Raw genomic sequence first — 20,126 nt, 5'->3', positions numbered from 1 at the left:
GGTATAATTATTAATAATTATTATTAATTTATATTGGAATGTTTTAGCATTTCTACATTGACCAGCGCTATACGTATATCCACATAAAATTATAACTTTTTCAAAAAAAAAAAGTGTTACTATTCTGCAAATATTCAAGCTTCCGCGAATATTGTAGCATGACAAATCCGAAAATATCACTCCTGAACTATATTAAAATAGTGGTATAAGTGCAAAAAAGCGTATACTGATTAAATATTACACCGTTTATAGCTTTTTTTTGTAAAAGTATATCACGATCTTCGCTGCTGGTACATCAGCTCGTTTGATTTATGAATGATACACATAGGTTTTGAATAAAAACACGATTCTTTAGTTGGAAAAAAAATCTACATTCTATGATATAATGGTATTCTTTACCAAAAAATTGCACTAGTCTAGCACCTCTTTGTAAATATTATTCCAGCAACCTGTTTATACATAAAATCGTTGAATACAGATTCGTATCTTAAAAAATAAAACTCACAAAAAATCATTTTAAAAAATCATGAAAGCAAGTTTTTGAATTTTTTCCAAAACCGTGTCCATGATCCTTTAATCCCTAGATGAGTTATGAAAATATTTTCTTGAAGAAAAGACATTTATTTTAACTATGAACCATAGTGATGAAATTTAGGTACTAAATAATTGTAGTAAGGGAAAATGTTTATATCACAAAAACGGTGTCTGCGTTTAAAAAAACATTTTTAGTCAGTAATAAACATCTTTAAAAAAAAACAAAAAAAAACACCTTTTTGATAATTATTAGAGCGAAAAATCAAATGCATACGTCGTCTTGTCATCCCAAGACAGAGTGCAGCAGTGTTTCTAGGAGACACAGTCAAGTTAGATTCGCATTCTTAATCTTAATGCACGACACACGTTTTAATTTTCAATATTGTTCGTTTGATTCATATTTATATAACTCTCATAAATGAATTAATTTTCTGAAGGTTCTTATGCATCTTTCAATGACAAACTATGCTTATTATTGTAAACATTTACTCTTAATTTTTTTTTTAGAATATACTCATTTTTATCAAACAAAGAAAGGTATTTTATGTATTTAGATATCAAAATGCAATTTATAGTAACATTGAAATAAAAAAAAATTTCATCAAACAACCAAATTAAAGAACTTTTATTAAGATATTAAAATAACATTACAGTTATTTTGAATAAAGGTTCATTTTCACCAAAACAAACTAAGATCTTTTGCGTATTTAGATATCAAAATACCAATAGTAACTGGCAGCTATAGCTGAGTCATTAGGTTTTACCACATACATGACGGAACCAAATCCCTCTAATGTAATGTTATCTGCCTCCATCGCAGGATAATTCAAAACGGCATAGTACATGCCCTTTTCGCTCCTCGTATAGTAAGGGTCGACGTACTTAAAATATTTGCGAATGGTTGGGCTTCCAGGGACGTTCAGATCACATGACTCCACTGAACCGAGCCAATTGATTGGTTGCTTAGTAAACAATTAAAGTACATTGCCAATTTGTCCTGTACCCTTATCATATTTTTACACACCGACTTCGCAGCTGTCGCAAGGAAATCTGTTTGGGAACGAATGTTGTAGTGTCCATTAGAGAACAAGTCGATGGTTTCGCGTGTTGATGTTGTATCTGTACTTCTTGATTGTGAAAATTGCTACATGTACAGACTATTGTTTTCACCTGAAATAAATATAGCTGTTTCAACAACAACTAGGTCCTTCATAAAAATGTATGGGAAATTCATGTACATTAGATAAGATTGCAATATATATGGCAAGTATATGTACATAAGCATACGTTTGCCATAATACACGTACATTAATATAAGTTGGACAAATAAATCCCCATGATATGTTCAATGGAAAAATAACAGTATTTCAAGATTGGATTCGTTGCCAATTTCAGTCTTATGAAGAAATTGCAATTCACTTAATTTTTTTTTTTACATAGAAAAAATATAATAAACCTGCGAATAAATAGTTGAAACAAATTGGGTTTTCAGAAACATTTTTAATTATAAAAACCCAATTCACGGGTCGCTTTTCGAAATTAGGATAGAAGAACTCACATGTATCACCTTACAACAAGTTGAAGAGATCCTTTTTAAATATCCAACGTCATATCAATTGATATCAATACCAAATCTTAGTTTATGGAAGGTGGAATGATATCAAACATTTTTTATTATATAAAATATACAAGATAAAAATGTCTTCTGAAAAGGAGCCCCTATCTTGCTATCCCTTCAACAATGATATTGAGTATGTGGTACTTAAAATGAATGTGAGATATATCTTGAGTTGGAAGATCCCTCTAATGAGAGGTTAAGCATTTCAACGTGTTCATGTACGAGTACGTGTAATTAAGGGAATCCCCTAATTTTATGTGTATTACGTCACATTTTCCGTATATCGCGTAATTCTACAAGTTGTACAAAACGTATAGGACAAAAAGTACACGTAGATGAAAACTTCTAGCATTTTTTGATAAGAATATAGACTAAGTGTACATAAGATGTTGTGTAATGTAAAGCAGACGATAAATTTAGGACAACTATGCTTTTGGTTTCATCAAAGTCATAGAATTATTTCATAAACAATAAGAGTTAACTGAACATGTTCAAAACGATGAATCTAATTATTTTACACGTACGCGTACACCTACATATAACCAAATTTTAGTATGTGTACGTGTAAACAGACTTGTAGCTTCACACGTACCCGTAGACGTACACGCTTAAATGCTTAAAGGTCATATGAAACGATATCCTGACCATATTGAGTTATATACGGGAATGAGTTCATAAGTGCCTATTTAATAAGACTGACATTATTTTTTGGATATTTTATGCAAAATGTGAGCGCCACAGTCGATCAAAATTGCTTAATCGGGAAAAGGAACATTGACTTACGCGGCTTACCTCCCTTGCTTATGACGTCAGTAAGACCCAATCGCCTTATAAAGCTATGTTGTGAATACAAATATCCATGTCATTTTGCAGCATTTTAAAAGAAAAAAAAATACTATTTCATATAAAAACTTGTATAATTATACAATAATCAACCACGTCAGTATTTTTTCTCTCAAGAAATGAAATCGTGTGCGTTTTTATTTACATGTAATAGCGTGTACATAATGATATTCAGTTTCGAGACTGCACGGAGAATAAATGATTTTCTTCATAGATCCACATGCAAGTATAATATAATTTTGATATAAGCATATTTATATGTTTTATTTTGATCTTTTTAATGAAATTGACAAATTCAAAAATAAGTCTGATCGTTTTTTCCCATTTGCACGTTCATGCAATTCATTAAGATTTTTTTTCTAAACAACTTGTAGGACTCATTGTGCCTCATTCGCTTCACGATTATATTGTTTGTTTCACTTTCAAATTCACAAATATGTTACCACTTAATTATTTTTAGTCTAAGAGAAATTTCTTCAAATGTTTTGCTTTTTAAACGTGTACTTGAATGTGCGGTGTTTTGATTTTAAAACGTGTATGTGCGGTGTTTACTCACAGATCCCTTTTATCTCACTTTCTTCCGCAATGTTTTCTTTCTTTTTTTTTTATCATTATTGATGCTTGTTCTTAATAAAATCTGTTGATTATCTTCACATTCGTTCACAACTATTTTTATCAAACAACCGATTTATTTTACCGATACATTTCTAAATCCTTAAATGCCATATTTCCGCGATCTAATTTAATAAAACGTTAATACACGTGTACACAAAGTATTTTCTAAAGATATTGCTACATGTATATATCAATAAGTCAGAAATTTATATAATTCGAAATAAAATTTAAGAATAATTTTGCGGCATTTTATAGCAGCTCTTAAATACAAACTATGTACACAATGCCTCAAACATTTTCATTGGCCTGCCTTATATACTTTTTTATGTGACAAATTAAATCAAATCAATTTAAATGCTTTAATTCCCTTTAAATGTAGCTCAATCATTATACGTACCGAAGAAGAAAATGATGTTTTTATTTCAAAAGGATAAGGATAATTCATTAATCAGCTGTAAATGTTGGAGCATTTCTTTCGTTAAATTTCCACTCTTTTACTCTTGTGAGAAGCTGATATTAGATTTATTCATTAACGACCAATTAAAACTAAGTCATATGTAGGCTACTACGAAATCTAATGATCTCATTTGAAAAGAAAGACACGTTCATATATGCAAAAATTACTAAAATTTAATCGATAAACTACTGTAAAATTACACTAGTTTTAATGCATTGTTTACATCGGTGGGTCTTTGTGACGTCATAAATCCACAAAATCAAGAACGATAAGCGGGCAAGAATTTTTTCAGGTTCTCAGTTTTCACGGTTATTTCTCAGAAATGCAAAGGCAAACAAATCTTACATCATGTATTTTAACATTTGTTTATACCAAGCTTTATATTCATGAAAGAAAATCATAGTGTTAAAAATCGTTTCATATGACCTTTAAAGGTGGCTTAAAGGTAGCTTAAAGGTTGCTTAAAGAAGTTTGGACATTAAGGACCTATAAGTTGTCCTTAAAGGTGGCTTAAAGGTAGCTTAAAGATAGTCTTTAAGCTGCCTTTAAGCCATCTTTACGCTTTCTTTAAGCCATCTTTAAGCAACACATATAGCTTAAAGGTTGCTTAAAGATCGTCTTTAAGCTACCTTTAAGCATCTTTAAGCTACCTTTAAGGAGAACTTAAAGATGGTCATCCATCCTATATCATATAATTTTTTATCTTCCGTAGGAAACTGGGGGGATGGGGGATTGCGTATGCGTTAAACATGTGTTTCTTTCTTTAAATACCAGATTAAATAGGTTGAACCACATAGTAGTAGCCCCTTGTTTATATAATAGTGTTGTGTTGTGCATGTACTATGCCTAAATAGTAGTCAGGATTTGACACAGTGCACGAGCCGGAGGCGAGTGCACTATGTATCAAACCCTGACTACTGATTAGGCATAGTACATGCACAACACAACACAATTGTATTATGCCAACTGTTTAATATACTGACGTGCTTTGCTAAAAGTAGCTTTGACGTATGAGTGTTGACAAGTCGCTAAAAATAATCACCGGAAAAGTAATTTTTTTTTTCTTCAAATTAATCAATTGTTGGATAGTTTATTTAATCAACAAGCTGTTGTACAATAAAAAGTCAACAAAGGTTTATGTTCTTTTCAAGAACTGTGAGACGTTTGACCTTACCGAGAAAACTCGAAATGATTAGCAGACGAAATCTCATTGAATTTTTTTCTTGTACAATCTTTATCAAGCGTCATTTAAAAAAGCGTTTTTGTGATTCTTATGCAGAATTTCTTTAAAAAATGTTCAATAAATTCGTTCAAAAGTTTATTAGAAACTTTAACTTTAAAATTACTGTCGATAATGAAGTGTTTTTGGAAAGATTAATAATTTTAATTGCTTGATGTCAATTTGTTTAATTTGAATTTTAGGTATGATTGTTTTAAACGATATGTAACAAAAATATTTAAAATATTTGAACGGACTTACCTTTAATGACGACCAAAAATAAAGCGACGAAAACAAAAATCTTCCACATATTGCTGTTTGCTAAACATATATAATATAAGGGCTAAATCAGCTATATTTATAGAAAAAATCTAATCAGTCATGATCATTAACACATTACAGGCATTTCGGATTAAAAACGGATTTTCAAATTAATCAAAATACATCACATTCATGATAATTAACCGGGTTTGTTTTTTTAAATTTGATTAATTTGCAGTTCGTTCTACCTTAAAGTGTAACACGTTTCATTACTTGAAATAAAATGAAGTTGAAGGATGAGATCCTGTAACATATGTCAGCGACTTCCTTTTAAAGTGTGAGTTCTAAAAAAAAATACCAGGATTTTTACTTAATTTTAAACAAGAGTGGCACGACTTGACATTTTCTGATTAGTCAACAATTTAAATCGTTTGTTATTGTAATTATTGAGGCATTTCCAACAGAAACTTTCGACTGAATAACAGCGAAATTTGTTCTACTTTGTAAACATTATCTTCTAATGAATAAAAAGAAATGGGTGAGTCTTAATATTGGCACGTACAATAGACTATATCCCCATACATCAAAGAATAGTTACTGTAGTTAAGTTATTTAAATACAGTTGTACATGTATATATAACAATTAAACAGATGGGCCACATCGCTCACCTGAGCAACAATAGGTACGATAAAATCAGCGTCAGAGACTTGACGTTACAATTCAAATAAATTTAAACGCATATGTTTAAACGAAACGCAATGTCGAAAATCAAAATTATAATCATAAGAGATCGATTTTTGTAAGTTTTAAAACATATATTTTTAACATACTGAGTAGCTAATCATGTGTGTAAACCATTCAAATATAACAAATTATTCAAATTTATACCTATGTCGTTCATTATTCATAATACTTCCAATTGTAATTGTTTGGGAAACAAATGTAAGTGCATATAATTTAGAAAGATACAAACTGATATAAATAAGCGAAAAAAATATGATATAGCGCTAACAAACTATCTTACATCAGATATGAATTATATAGAAATGTGTGTGTTTGGTGTTAATTGTCCCCCGCCGCAACGCGGAGCGGGGACATAGAAATGCCGGGCGTCCGTCCGTCCGTGTGTCCGTGGGTCCGTGTGTCCGTGCGTCCGTGCGTCCGTCCGTCACACTTTTTTGTAAGCGCTCTCATGCCTACAAATTTTGACGGATTTTCATTAAATTTATACCAAATGTTTATACCACTATTACCTTGGTCAAGTTCGAAAATCAGCTTTGGTCGATACTTTTTCTTGGAGTTATGGGACTTTGACTGCAATAATGACTTCGTTTTATCCAAAAATTGACCTTGTAAGCGCTCTCATGCCTACAAATTTTGACAGATTTTCATTAAATTTATACCAAATGTTTATACCACTATTACCTTGGTCAAGTTCGAAAATCAGCTTTAGTCGATACTTTTTGTTGGCGTTATGGGACTTTGACCACAATCATGACTCCATTTTATCCAAAAATTGACCTTGTTAGCGCTCTCATGCCTACAAATTTTGACGGATTTTCATTAAATTTATACCAAATGTTTATACCACTATTACCTTGGTCAAGTTCGAAAATCAACGTTAGTCGTTACTTTTTTGTGGGGTTATGGGACTTTGACCACAATCATGACTCCGTTTTATCCAAAAAAAATTGACCTTGTAAGCGCTCTCATGCCTACAAATTTTGACGGATTTTCATCAAATTTATACCAAATGTTTATACCACTAATACCTTGGTCAAGTTCCTAAATCAGCCTTGGTCGATAGACTCGATACTAGTATACTGCTTGACCGGCGGGGGACCCTGGAATTCTATTCTTGTGAATTTTTGTTGCGTCAGTGATACATGTATATACGGCCTAACAATTTACCTTTGAATTGAATCATCTAAAACAAAAAAAAAATACTCATGTAATTTGTTTTGCTACAAGTTTGATTTGATATATTTATGTTCTTCATGAATATTCGAAAGAAAGAAAAATCGGATCAGTAAGCCAAGCAGTAGTACTTGTTTACTTGATTATATATGCGTTTCCCTATATAAAGCATATTAGTATCCGGGTACGATTTATTTAAAAAGTCCTACTAAAGAACTCGTACCGTTCCATATATGCCTTTTTTAGAGGCTTCCAAATCTTAAGGGACGGGGAAAATGGTAAGTGGTCTCTTTAACTTAAACCGTAAGTGTTTCTCTGTTTCTAATACTGACAGACAATCAAACTTACCTGTCAAGGCGTCCTGTCTCGAAAAACATTTGTACACTCTCATATTGTTGTTGATGATTGATCCGTCTAATATACCATCAGTGTTATTATTATAACTCCGTATACAATGTGTACTTCTTAATTGTGTTATAAAAGGTGAGACAGAAACTGACTATCTCCCTTTAACAGATACACAGTTTTGGTTAATCCATCACAGTCCAAGATGTGTGACATTTCATTCGTGTATATTCTATGTTGTTCTATGCAATGTTTTTGTTTAATGCCTTATATAGTGTTTTCCACCACACCAGGTCACAACTAAACCAGTTTAGCAGGGTATTGCTGGCAACAGAGAGAGAGAGAGAGAGAGAGAGAGAGAGAGAGAGAGAGAGAGAGAGAGAGAGAGAGAGAGAGATATTATTATTTTGTAGTTGTATGTGTGAACAAATTCTATTATCTATTGAAATATGTAATTTTATTAAGTTTTTTAATGAGAAATTGATAAACATGTATTTACATGTATTAGACAAAGGATAGGGGATACTACTGTACTTAAATGAGTAATAAAGAGTATTGGGAGTACATGTATTTACATTGTATATTACAAGTGTGATAAACAAATTATTTTATTTTTATTTTTAGGAACTGTCTTCGTTTATGTGTATATATATGCTGATACCAATTATTGGAAATAAAGAACCTCAACACAATATTGTTAGTGTTACATTTGGCGTTGCCGTTAAGATTCCGTTCGGTTTCCCTAGGAAGACTTCCAGAAGGAAGACAGCTAAGATACAAGTTAACCATGCACATTGTAAACAGTGAGTTAATAGTGATATCAGTTCAGTGTGAGTAGTGTTCTCAACAATATAAAGTTCAACAGACAGAGTTTTATCATCTCTGGACAACTTTAACGAGTCATAATGGAGGAAGAGATAAAGAAGTTACAGAATCAAATCAAGAACAAAGAGCCTAAAGGATCCCAAGTGCTAGTTGTATATGCAAAATCAGACCGGAAATTTACCTGTCAAAGATGGAGACTCAGATGTCTACAATTGGATTTCCGATATGAGAGAACACATACAGTCAACTAAATCGAAAGATGATTTTGTAGATTTCATCATGGACCATCTGACTGTATCAAGGAAATAAGAAGTTAAAAACTGACCTGTAGAGGAGAGAAAACGGGAAACAAATATTGGATATTCTAAAGACTTTGTTTGAAATCAAAGAAACAAGTACCCAACGTTTCCAAACATTTTATCAACAAAACCAAAGACAGGATGATCAAGATAAATTGAATGACCCGAAATTGAAGCCTTCTCAGTGAGAAGTCGATCTGTTAAGGAATAGGACCAAGACTCATCTGAACGGTTTGATGGTCGAAAGTTCCTCAAGGAATTTTTTGTAAGCCGACATGGTGTGTTTGTCACCTAATGCTTTTGTCTATTTCAAACACCTGTGTTTTAAATCAAAGCCTTATAATGCATTGTCAATAAGATCTTTCGCTCTGACATTTCTAACAATTCTGGTTCATACATAAAAAATTCGCTTTGACAAGTTTTGACATTTGTTTTGACTTTCATCAGAAGAGATTGTCTGTTTTAAAGCGCATGGTTTTTTTATAGAAGGAATGACGCTTCTGTATTTTCTCTACAGTTTTACCTACTGTTTTTAAAGATTGCTTTTCGTGCATACAGAAATTTGTTCAGTGTTTACAGAAAACGCGATTACAAGTAAAACAAAACGTTTAATAAGCCCTTCTACTATAGATCCCCGAAGACTTATGGTTTGGTTTTTCGCGATCAATATATCATATATCCTTTATGCTTTAGTGCCTTAAAATGGCTTATATGGACTTCTTTACAATTGTAACAACAATAACAAAAGTACTATGTGTCCCTAAAATTCTTAGCAAATATGCACTCAATATTTGGCGCAAACTTTATCCATGATTAAGGAGGTCTTGGTAAAAAAAAAATTAAAACGTTTTCCTTTTTATATTCAAAAGACTACAGTTATGTTTATTTCTTCTAAATTCAATGTAGAAAATTCTCTACAACGACGCACTTGTAATCAGTTCCTTTCTATGCCAGGAATGATTAGATTAATTAACATGATTTTTTTTTTAAGAAAGAGGAAATAAAACTGCAGCATTCTAATGAGTGTAAATAACAAATATTTATTATTTGTGGAAATAATCGAATAAATTTAGAAATCGACAATGTAACGATGATATTTGTATCGGTTTTGTTCAATAATTAAACATATGCAGGAGTGAAGGGACTTATTATGTATACAAAGCAAAAAAAAAAAGATTCTATTAGAAACGAACATCTGTCACTTGTCAATGCTCATCAGTTGTATGACAGTAATAAAATAATGTGCATGTACTTTATAATGCACATATTCATTCTCCAAAGATAAACAAAAGTAATGAAATCATTTCGCGATAGAAAAAAATATTTCCATCTTATGTAAATAAAACAAAATTGATAATTGACTTATTTCCTGTTTATTTTCATAAAATTGTAGTCATCACAAAACCACATAGTGGCTTAGAACCTAACGACAGATTGCGACTGCAAGGCTAGTTACTTTGGTGTTTAAATTATGTACATGTACAGAATATTTAATTGTAAACTTTTTTTAATAAAATGCGTAGCTGCTGCGCATAACTCAATCAGATTTAAATGCGCCTACAAAGGTTGAGTAACAGATTTGTCTGTATCTGATTTCACAGAGCGTTAAGTGTATATATATTTTTTTTATCATGATGTAAGGGACATGAAATAAAATGTATGCTTCTTCATCGAACATTGTTTAAATCAGGAACGATATTCAAACTTTAAATTTTACATTATACCAACCATGCATTACATCAAATTATGATGTTTCATATAATCATGAGGTAGATGAATTATCTAGTTATTTCTAAAGATGAATACATTTTTGAATGTCATTTGTCAATTTTTTAAGCTGGATACAAAGCTCAAATTCTTTTTTTCCCTTCATTTTGTTAACATAATAATATGAAAAGAAAATGCTTTTAGCATAGTAAATGTAAGCTCGAGATCATTAGATTTACGGACAGTTGTTTTTTTTATGCCAAAGAAATACACTTTCTTACATATAAAAAAAATTGCAATTCATTGCAATCAGAAACAAGCAATACGTTTTAACTGATTCACTCAAATTCCCTAATTCCCTACACAATTATGCAAATAATTGATACCAAAATGATTAATATATATTCTATTAATGTTTCCAACTAGCTTACAAAATCTTTTGAATACGTCTACAATCCCTTTTAAGTGAATAAGTGTGGATTTTCTTGTAAAAGAAACGACTCTGTACCTGCAAGTTTAGAGTAGAATCATCCTTAATATTTGGTTGATATATGCGTAGTTTAAGCGAACTTAAAATTTCTTAATATATAAAAACATTTGCATAGTTTCAATAATACATTTGATATACATGACGTTTACCAACAGTTTTGAAAACCTTGCATTTGAGTTCATTTAACTTTCCTATATATATATGGTATCAACGCAAAGCTATTGAATGTATGAAATAAAAAGTCATGCACGCAGTGGTTTCTTTTTAAATAAATAATAATACAGTATTTAAAAATAATACATAATAAAAAGACATTATAAACACTGAACAGGGATTTTTTCTGAGGAAAGAAAAATCGCTTTGTATGTTTGCTTTAACACGACGCCTAACATTCAAAGAGAAGGTCCGTACTTAAACATCGACAACATAATTTATTTTTTTTAAAGTAATCTTTTTGCTCGAATGACTGTATGCTATTAACACCTGTGATTAGAATAAAAAAATTCAATTTAATTTTTACTGGTAACACATTTAAGAAATATTATTTTGGTATTGCTAATCCTTTTTATACTGTGAAGATCAGATATCATTCGATGGTGTGTTTGTTAACAATATCATATAAAATCGCATACAACTAAACATGATATCGTAAATGAAGTATTTACGGTCAAATCCACTTAATTTTCTTCAGCTTTTTGTGGAATATTTTTTGTAACTAATTGGATCTAACAGCTTTGCGAGACCACGGCGTATGTTTTTGCAAGTTCTATGATGGGGAGAATACGTTTAAGTGGGCATAATTGCTGGGGTTTGTTACAGCATATGGACACATCAATCAGCACCCAACCCCCACCCCTGCCCCTCATAAAAAGAAAACCCTTCTGTCTCTGTCGTATAAAACTAATCTGTTTTTAGCAATGGTTGTATCTTTATATGTCTGTGTAATTAAAATGTCCTATAAGACAAAACTTGATGCCTGTCTCCTACAATGTACGTTTATAAGCAGGCATGACCAATCATCGCCAACCAGAACTAAAGAAAACAACTATACTGAGTGTATTTGTCATTTCAGTGGGAAAATCGCTACATTTATTTTGTTTTATTTTTTTTTCATCTTTGATATAGTCCTCTTTTCCTAATGTTCAATATTATTTTGGCATCGGACAGTTATATTTTAATGGCAACAGCAAAATCTTGAATTAAAATGATACCTGCATACTTTTGCCATAAGTATACCGATAGTTTTATAAACGCTTTATTTTACCTCCCATTATAATGCCATGTTTATATCTGGTAGAAACATTGATTTGGATAAGTAAGATTATAATGACCAATTTCAAAGGTTAACCAACAGGCAATGCTTTTTTAAGTCTTCAAAGAGATTCACAATGTATAAGTAACCAATTATATCAAAGATCACTACAGGAAACGGCATCATCAAACCGACATTGCTTGATAACAATAATAGAGAAAAGAAAAACATTATTATAATGATATGCGAAGAAGTTTGCGTGGTTTTAAAAATTTGATTTTTTTGATGGTACATGATACTGGAAATGAACAAAAGAAAACTAAACCATTATTATTTGGATGATTTCTTAGTTTATTGTCAAAGCGTTAACAGCATGATAAACTCTGATCAGATATACATTCCTTGTGTATTGGCATTTCGAATAATAAAATGGCACTGCAGTTATCGCTCATGTTTTCTAATTCTGTTTTATAAAATCAATCCTAGCGTGTTCCATCTGAAAGGAAAAAATGATTTGAATTTAACAATAAAGAAGCAACTTGTCTTAACGATAAATAGCAAAGGCAGGAATAGCTGATATTCTGTGTATGAAGATCCAGGGTAGTAACAAATTCAAAACGACACTCAAATTTAGAAATTTGAACTTAATTTAACACTTACTACTTCACAGAACGTTTTCGTTTTCCCGCTAGTGAAGCTCCCACGCCTCCAAATTCAGCTTTAGCACCCTTTATCTCAGCTCTTGCACCTCCGAATTCGGCGCTTGCACCTCCAAATTCAGCTTTAGCACCCTTTATCTCAGCTCTTGCACCTCCGAATTCGGCCCTTGCACCTCCAAATTCGGCTCTTGCACCTCCTATTCCAGCTTTAGCACCACTTGGAGGAACTTTACCACCATTTACAATACGCGCAATTCCAGCAAAAATATCTCCAATTCCATCGAAAATATTTTTAAGGGGATCTGAAAAAACATCAACAATACCTAAGTTGAAAATCAGAAAACAACCCAACAGAAAAGTAAGTGCAGCCGATTTCATCTGAAAAAAAAACATTGACATGGATTAGTGGAATTATTACATGTAGACATATGACTTAAAATAATAAGAATTTGTAGTGTAATTATTTTCTTGCTTCCTTTATAATGGTAAAACTTCATATTTTATCATCAAGTGGAAAACCACATATCGATTAATTTTTAGTACATCTTACAGGAATAACATTCTTGAAATATACCTTATATTATGCCTAGCACAGGAAAAACAATGCCATTGAATCAAGTTAACTTTGACTGAAAGGTAAGATATAGATAAAAGCTCTGTCATTCAGTTGTTGATCAAAGCCTTTCGGTTTACATTAAGTTGGCTGAATGGTATAGTTTCATCTTGTGTTGTTTCTTTTTTTTAACTTTTCAGTAATGACCTTTTACATAATATTCTAAACATGTTTACTTATTCAAAACAATAAATTTTGTACATAAGAGACCAAACAATAGAAATGTTACGTTAAACTTTTCATTTATTTATACATTTCAGTAAATGCTATAGAATTTAACTCCTTTGCTATCAATTTTTATATTCTTCAATTTGCCTGTACATTTATTGTTGTATAACTATTGACTTGACCATACATCGGCATGTTTAGAACAGTATGCTACATGTGTAACTGATTGTTGTAGATGTTTACATTACTTTCGTAATGCTAATTTTGTATGAAAATGGTTCATTCATTTTTTTTTCACCAAGGGAACATATGTTCAATATTTTTTTATTATTTGATATCTTTCGGTTGTATTGTTTTCTACAATATGGAAAGTTTTGTAGGGTTGGATTAAGATAGCTCTATACGTCAACATTTATAATTTTCAAGAAACTACGTAACAAGATGGCGATTTCACTGTTTTGATAAATTTTTTGTATCAATATTATGCATAGTTTTCGCCAATTTAACTCTATACTTTTTAACTGAATGTGTAACTACTATGATTAATATACTGTTTTTGTAAATGTTCAATATACACGCAAGTACTAACATGTACAAGGGTTGATCCAAAAGTAATGTCACACCATGCGCCACGTTTTACGCTGGCGCTGTATTGTATATAATGATACATCTAAACTTTCCTTATCAAAAATTTGATTTAAAGTACAATTTTGAATATATTTCGTTGAACACTTAACAAGATATTGATGTTTGTAGGATGATATATACGTGACATCGCCGCGTCATGAATTTACGTCTTTTTATAGATTTGTATTTATGCGTAAACTACAAGCTTCCAAAATTTAAAAAAGACCAAACCAACACAATATTTTGAAACAGATATACCATATACTTTTTCTAACTGTTTTAAAAATTTAGGGACCGTTACCGTCCATTTCGGACATATACACAATGCCCTTTATCTCTAAATCAAGGAATAAAATACTGGACTTGCGAACAGAGATACAAGGCATTTTTTGCTTCGATGGATAGAAATCATTAGAAAATGTGCTGGAACTGACATATCAATCTTAAATTGAGAGCGAATGAAAAAGGTTCCCTTAACATGGTTCCAATATGTAATAAAAGCATATGTCTCGTTAATAGATAAATTAAATAGACGGAAGGTATTCGCTCTGAAGGAATGTTAAAACTAGGTTCTTACGTCATGAGCTGTATCATAAAGCTACGTTAAATTCAGAACTTCTTGAAGAGACCTCGACAAACTGATCGCAAATTAAATAATATCCATCATATTACCCCATCGATTACAAAAAGAGTAATTAGTTACTTTATGAATAAAAATGGATAAAAAATTCAAATAGAGCCTCGTGGCCAATTTTTATAGAGTACCAAATTGCGAAATTATACAAGAACGCGAGAGATCTAGAAATGGCGTCGCTAGCGTGCAGCGACTATCCTTGCTTCACGCTCTAAAAAAATACATTATCTTCAGATATATTTATCATAATGCATTAGAATTTATATATCTGAACTGATTTAGTTAAATATCTCGAAGCACAAGTTTTTTGTCACTTAACGCGGATTTTTCACTATTTTATTGCATCTGTGTCATTACGTCTGGATCAACTCTCGTATCATGTTCCTATATTATTAATATGTAAACTTATGAGACGATTGTCTTACTGAAATAAAAGAACTATATTAATCGAGTAGTTATCTGCTGAATTGATTTATTCTAAGGTTAAGTGAGCCACCTTAATCGCAATGTTTACAAAATACAACAATTGCTTACCTTTTAAAAGACAGTCCTATAATTATGACAATATATTGTAATAAATTTTCCATTTATACCCTACTGATAAAAAAAACCCCGGTAAAGCCGGTGTGGGGGTTGCTGCTATGAAAACAACTCATGAATATTTATATAACTGTTTCAAAATAACACAATTAAGTGACCACAAAAGAGTAACATAAAAAGCCATGACAAACAATAACTCTTGTTAGTTGTCAGCTTTAAATGTGACTGTAAAGTCTAAAAAGTTGACAGTCCTATAATTATGACAATTTATTGTAATAAATTTTCCATTCATATTTTTCTGTAAAAAAAAAAACATTCCCATACCTTTTATGTCCCCATCATTATCATCATCATCATCACCATCATCATTATAATCATCATCATCATCATCATCATCATCATCATCATATCTCTATCTCTATCTCTCTTTATTTCTATGTCTCCCCTAAACTTGCGTATATATTTTGCTATGTGATGTCGCTGATAAGTTTTAAGGCATCTCTCTCTCTCTCTCTCTCTCTCTCTCTCTCTCTCATTCTCTCTATATCTCTAAACGTCTGAATATCATTTAATGAAACAAATTAGAAACATTGAAACGTATAGGAATGTACATCAGTTATTTACATAATTATATAATTTTTCCAAATTTCGGATAATCGGCTCCAAAATTTACAGCGGCAATCTGAAACATACATGTAGTTATATTTTATGGTTCAAAAATTTATTTCACTGAATTTATTTTCACTTTTATGTAGTCAAAATTGATATTAGTTTTGTTTAAATTCCGTTTCGTTTCGTTTCGATTTTTGGTTTCGTTTCGTTTGGTTTCGATTCGTTTTGTTTCGTTTCGATTGGTTTTGTTTCGTTTCGTTCGATTTTGTTTCGTTTCTATTTCGTTTCGCACTTTACAGGCGCCTTTTTATTTCAGTAAGACAATCGTCTCATAAGTTTACATATTATTAATATAGGAACATGATACGAGAGTTGATCCAAACGTAATGTCACAGATGCAATAAAATAGTGAAAAATCCGCGTAAAGTGTCAACAAACTTGTGATTCGAGATATCTACCTAATTCAGTTCAGATTTATAAATTTTAATGCATTATGATAAATATATCTGGAGATAATGTATTTTTAGAGCGTGAAGCAAGGATAGTCGCTGCACGCTAGCGACGTCATTTCTAGATCTTTGGCGTTCTTGTAGAATTTCGTAATTTGGTACTCTATAAAAATTGGCCACGAGGCTATATTTGAATTTTTTATCCATTTTTATTCTTAAAGTAACTAATTACTCTTTTTGTAATCGATGGGGTTATATGATGGATATTATTTAATGTGCGATCAGTTTGTCGAGGTCTCTTCAAGAAGCCATGAAGTTAACGTGGCTTTATGATACAGCTCATGACGTAAGAACTTAGTTTTAACATTCCTTCAGAGCGAATACCTTCCGTCAACAACTCATGAATATTTATATGACTTTCAAAATAACACAATCAAGTGACGACAACAGATTAAAAGGTTTTATCCGTTTCGTGTTTAAATCACTGTAAAAAGAAAAGCGAAATGCACTTAAAATTTGTTTTTGTTTACCCCATCTAATGCGGTCTGAGCTAGACAATGGTCAAATTGTAAGTGTAAGTTGCCCACCTACACAACATTTTTTAATTGAAGCATGCATTCATGTAATATCTAAACACTTACAATTTGTCCATTGTCTAGCTCAGAACGCATTAGATGGGGTAAACAAAAACAAATTTTAAGTGCATTTTGCTTATTTTTTTGTAGTGATTTAAATACGAAACGGATAAAACCTTTTAATCTGTTGTCGTCACTTGATTGTGTTATTTTGAAAGACATATAATATTCATGAGTTGTTTTTCGGCAGCAACCCCCAAAAAGTTGTTGTTTTTTTTTCTACAGAAAAATATGAATGGAAAATTTATTTCAATTAATTGTCATAATTATAGGACTGTCAACTTTTTAGACTTTACAGTCACATTTAAAGCTGACAACTAACAAGAGTTATTGTTTGTCATGGCTTTTTATGTTACTCTTTTGTGGTCACTTAATTGTGTTATTTTGAAACAATTATATAAATATTCATGAGTTGTTTTTATAGCAGCAACCCCCACACCGGATTTACCGTTTTTTTTAACAGTAGGGTATAAATGGAAAATTTATTACAATAAATTGTCATGATTATAGGACTGTCTTTTAAAAGGTAAGCAATTGTTGTATTTTGTAAATATTGCAATTAAGGTGGCTCACTTAACCTTAGAATAAATCAAATCAGCAAATAACTACTCGATTAATATAATTCTTTAATTTCAGTAAGACAATCGTCTCATAAGTTTACATATTAATAATATAGGAACATGATACGAGGGTTGATCCAAACGTAATATCACAGATGCAATAAAATAGTGAAAAATCCGCGTAAAGTGTCAAAAAACTTGTACTTCGAGATATCTACCTAATTCAGTTCAGATTTATAAATTTTAATGCATTATGTTAAATATATCTGAAGATAATGTATTTTTTAGAGCGTGAAGCAAGGATAGTCGCTGCACGCTAGCGACGTCATTTCTAGATCTTTGGCGTTCTTGTAGAATTTCGCAATTTGGTACTCTATAAAAATTGGCCACGAGGCTCTATTTGAATTTTTTATCCATTTTTATTCATAAAGTAACTAATTACTCTTTTTGTAATCGATGGGGTAATATTATGGATATTATTTAATGTGCGATCAGTTTGTCGAGGTCTCTTCAAGAAGTCTTGAAGTTAACGTAGCTTTATGATACAGCTCATGACGTAATAACCTAGTTTTAACATTCCTTCAGAGCGAATACCTTCCGTCTACAACTCATGAATATTTATTTGACTTTCAAAATAACACAATCAAGTGACGACAACAGATTCATAGGTTTTATCCGTTTCGTGTTTAAATCACTGTAAAAAGAAAAGCGAAATGCACTTAAAATTTGTTTTTGTTTACCCCATCTAATGCGTTCTGAGCTAGACAATGGACAAATTGTAAGTGTAAGTTGCCCACGTACACAACATTTTTTAATTGAAGCATGTATTCATGTAATATCTTAACACTTACAATTTGTCCATTGTCTAGCTCAGAATGCATTAGATGGGGTAAACAAAAACAAATTTTAAGTGCATTTTGCTTTTTTTTTTACAGTGATTTAAATACGAAACGGATAAAACCTTTAAATCTGTTGTCGTCACTTGATTGTGTTATTTTGAAAGACATATAAATATTCATGAGTTGTATTTCGGCAGCAATACCCAAAAAAGTTGGGTTTTTTTTACAGAAAAATATGAATGGAAAATTTATTACAATTAATTGTCATAATTATAGGACTGTCAACTTTTTAGACTTTACAGTCACATTTAAAGCTGACAACTAACAAGAGTTATTATTTGTCATGGTTTTTTATGTTACTCTTTTGTGGTCACTTAATTGTGTTATTTTGAAACAGTTATATAAATATTCATGAGTTGTTTTTATAGCAGCAACCCCCACACCGGCTTTACCGGGGTTTTTTTAACAGTAGGGTATAAATGGAAAATTTATTACAATATATTGTCATAATTATAGGACTGTCTTTTAAAAGGCAAGCAATTGTTGTATTTTGTAAACATTGCAATTAAGGTGGCTCACTTAACCTTAGAATAGATCAAATCAGCAGATAACTACTCGATTAATATAGTTCTTTTATTTCAGTTAGACAATCGTCTCATAACTTTACATATTAATAATATAGGAACATGATACGAGAGTTGATCCAAACGTAATGTCACAGATGCAATAAAATAGTGAAAAATCCGCGTTAAGTGACAAAAAACTTGTGCTTTGAGATGTTTACCTAATTTAGTTCAGATATATAAATTATTAGAATTATGATAAATATATCTGAAGATAATGTATTTTTTAGAGCGTGAAGCAAGGATAGTCGCTGCACGCTAGCGACGCCATTTCTAGATCTTTGGCGTTCTTGTAGAATTTCGCAATTTGGTACTCTATAAAAATTGGCCACGAGGCTTTATTTAAATTTTTTATCCATCTTTATTAATAAAGTAACTAATTACTCTTTTTGTAATCGATGGGGTAATATGATGGATATTATTTAATGTGCGATCAGTTTGTCGAGGTCTCTTCAAGAAGTTATGAATTTAACGTAGCTTTATGATACAGCTCATGACGTAAGAACCTAGTTTTAACATTCCTTCAGAGCGAATACCTTCCGTCTATTTAATTCATTTATTAACGAGACATATGCTTTTATTACATATTGGAACCATGTTAAGGGAACCTTTTTCATTCGCTCTCAATTTTAGATTAATACGTCAGTTCCAGCACATTTTCTAATGATTTCGATCCATCGAAGCAAAAAATGCTTCGTATCTCTGTTCGCAAGTCCAGTATTTTTATTCCTTGATTTAGAGACAAAGGGCATTGTGTATATGTCCGAAATGGACGGTAACGGTC

At 31.3% G+C, this 20,126-nt stretch overlaps 1 protein-coding gene across 1 annotated transcript in view; it reads right to left on the bottom strand.

Moving 5' to 3' along the window:
* Window positions 1–13,042: 13,042 nt before the first annotated feature.
* LOC128174206 (serine/threonine-protein phosphatase 6 regulatory ankyrin repeat subunit C-like) overlaps window positions 13,043–20,126 on the bottom strand; it is a gene marked incomplete at its 5' end in the record, with an annotated part of 31,444 nt that continues 24,360 nt past the window's right edge. Inside the window, one exon of the mRNA XM_052839817.1 lies at window positions 13,043–13,344. Within this exon, the coding sequence (XP_052695777.1) occupies window positions 13,043–13,344 (302 nt within the window). The remainder of the gene's footprint in view (window positions 13,345–20,126) is intronic.

This window comes from Crassostrea angulata, chromosome 2, assembly GCF_025612915.1.
Source record: "Crassostrea angulata isolate pt1a10 chromosome 2, ASM2561291v2, whole genome shotgun sequence".
Lineage (NCBI taxonomy): Eukaryota > Metazoa > Mollusca > Bivalvia > Ostreida > Ostreidae > Magallana > Magallana angulata.
Note: the sequence above shows the minus strand (reverse complement) of the source record. Positions and strands in the feature narration are given on the sequence as shown.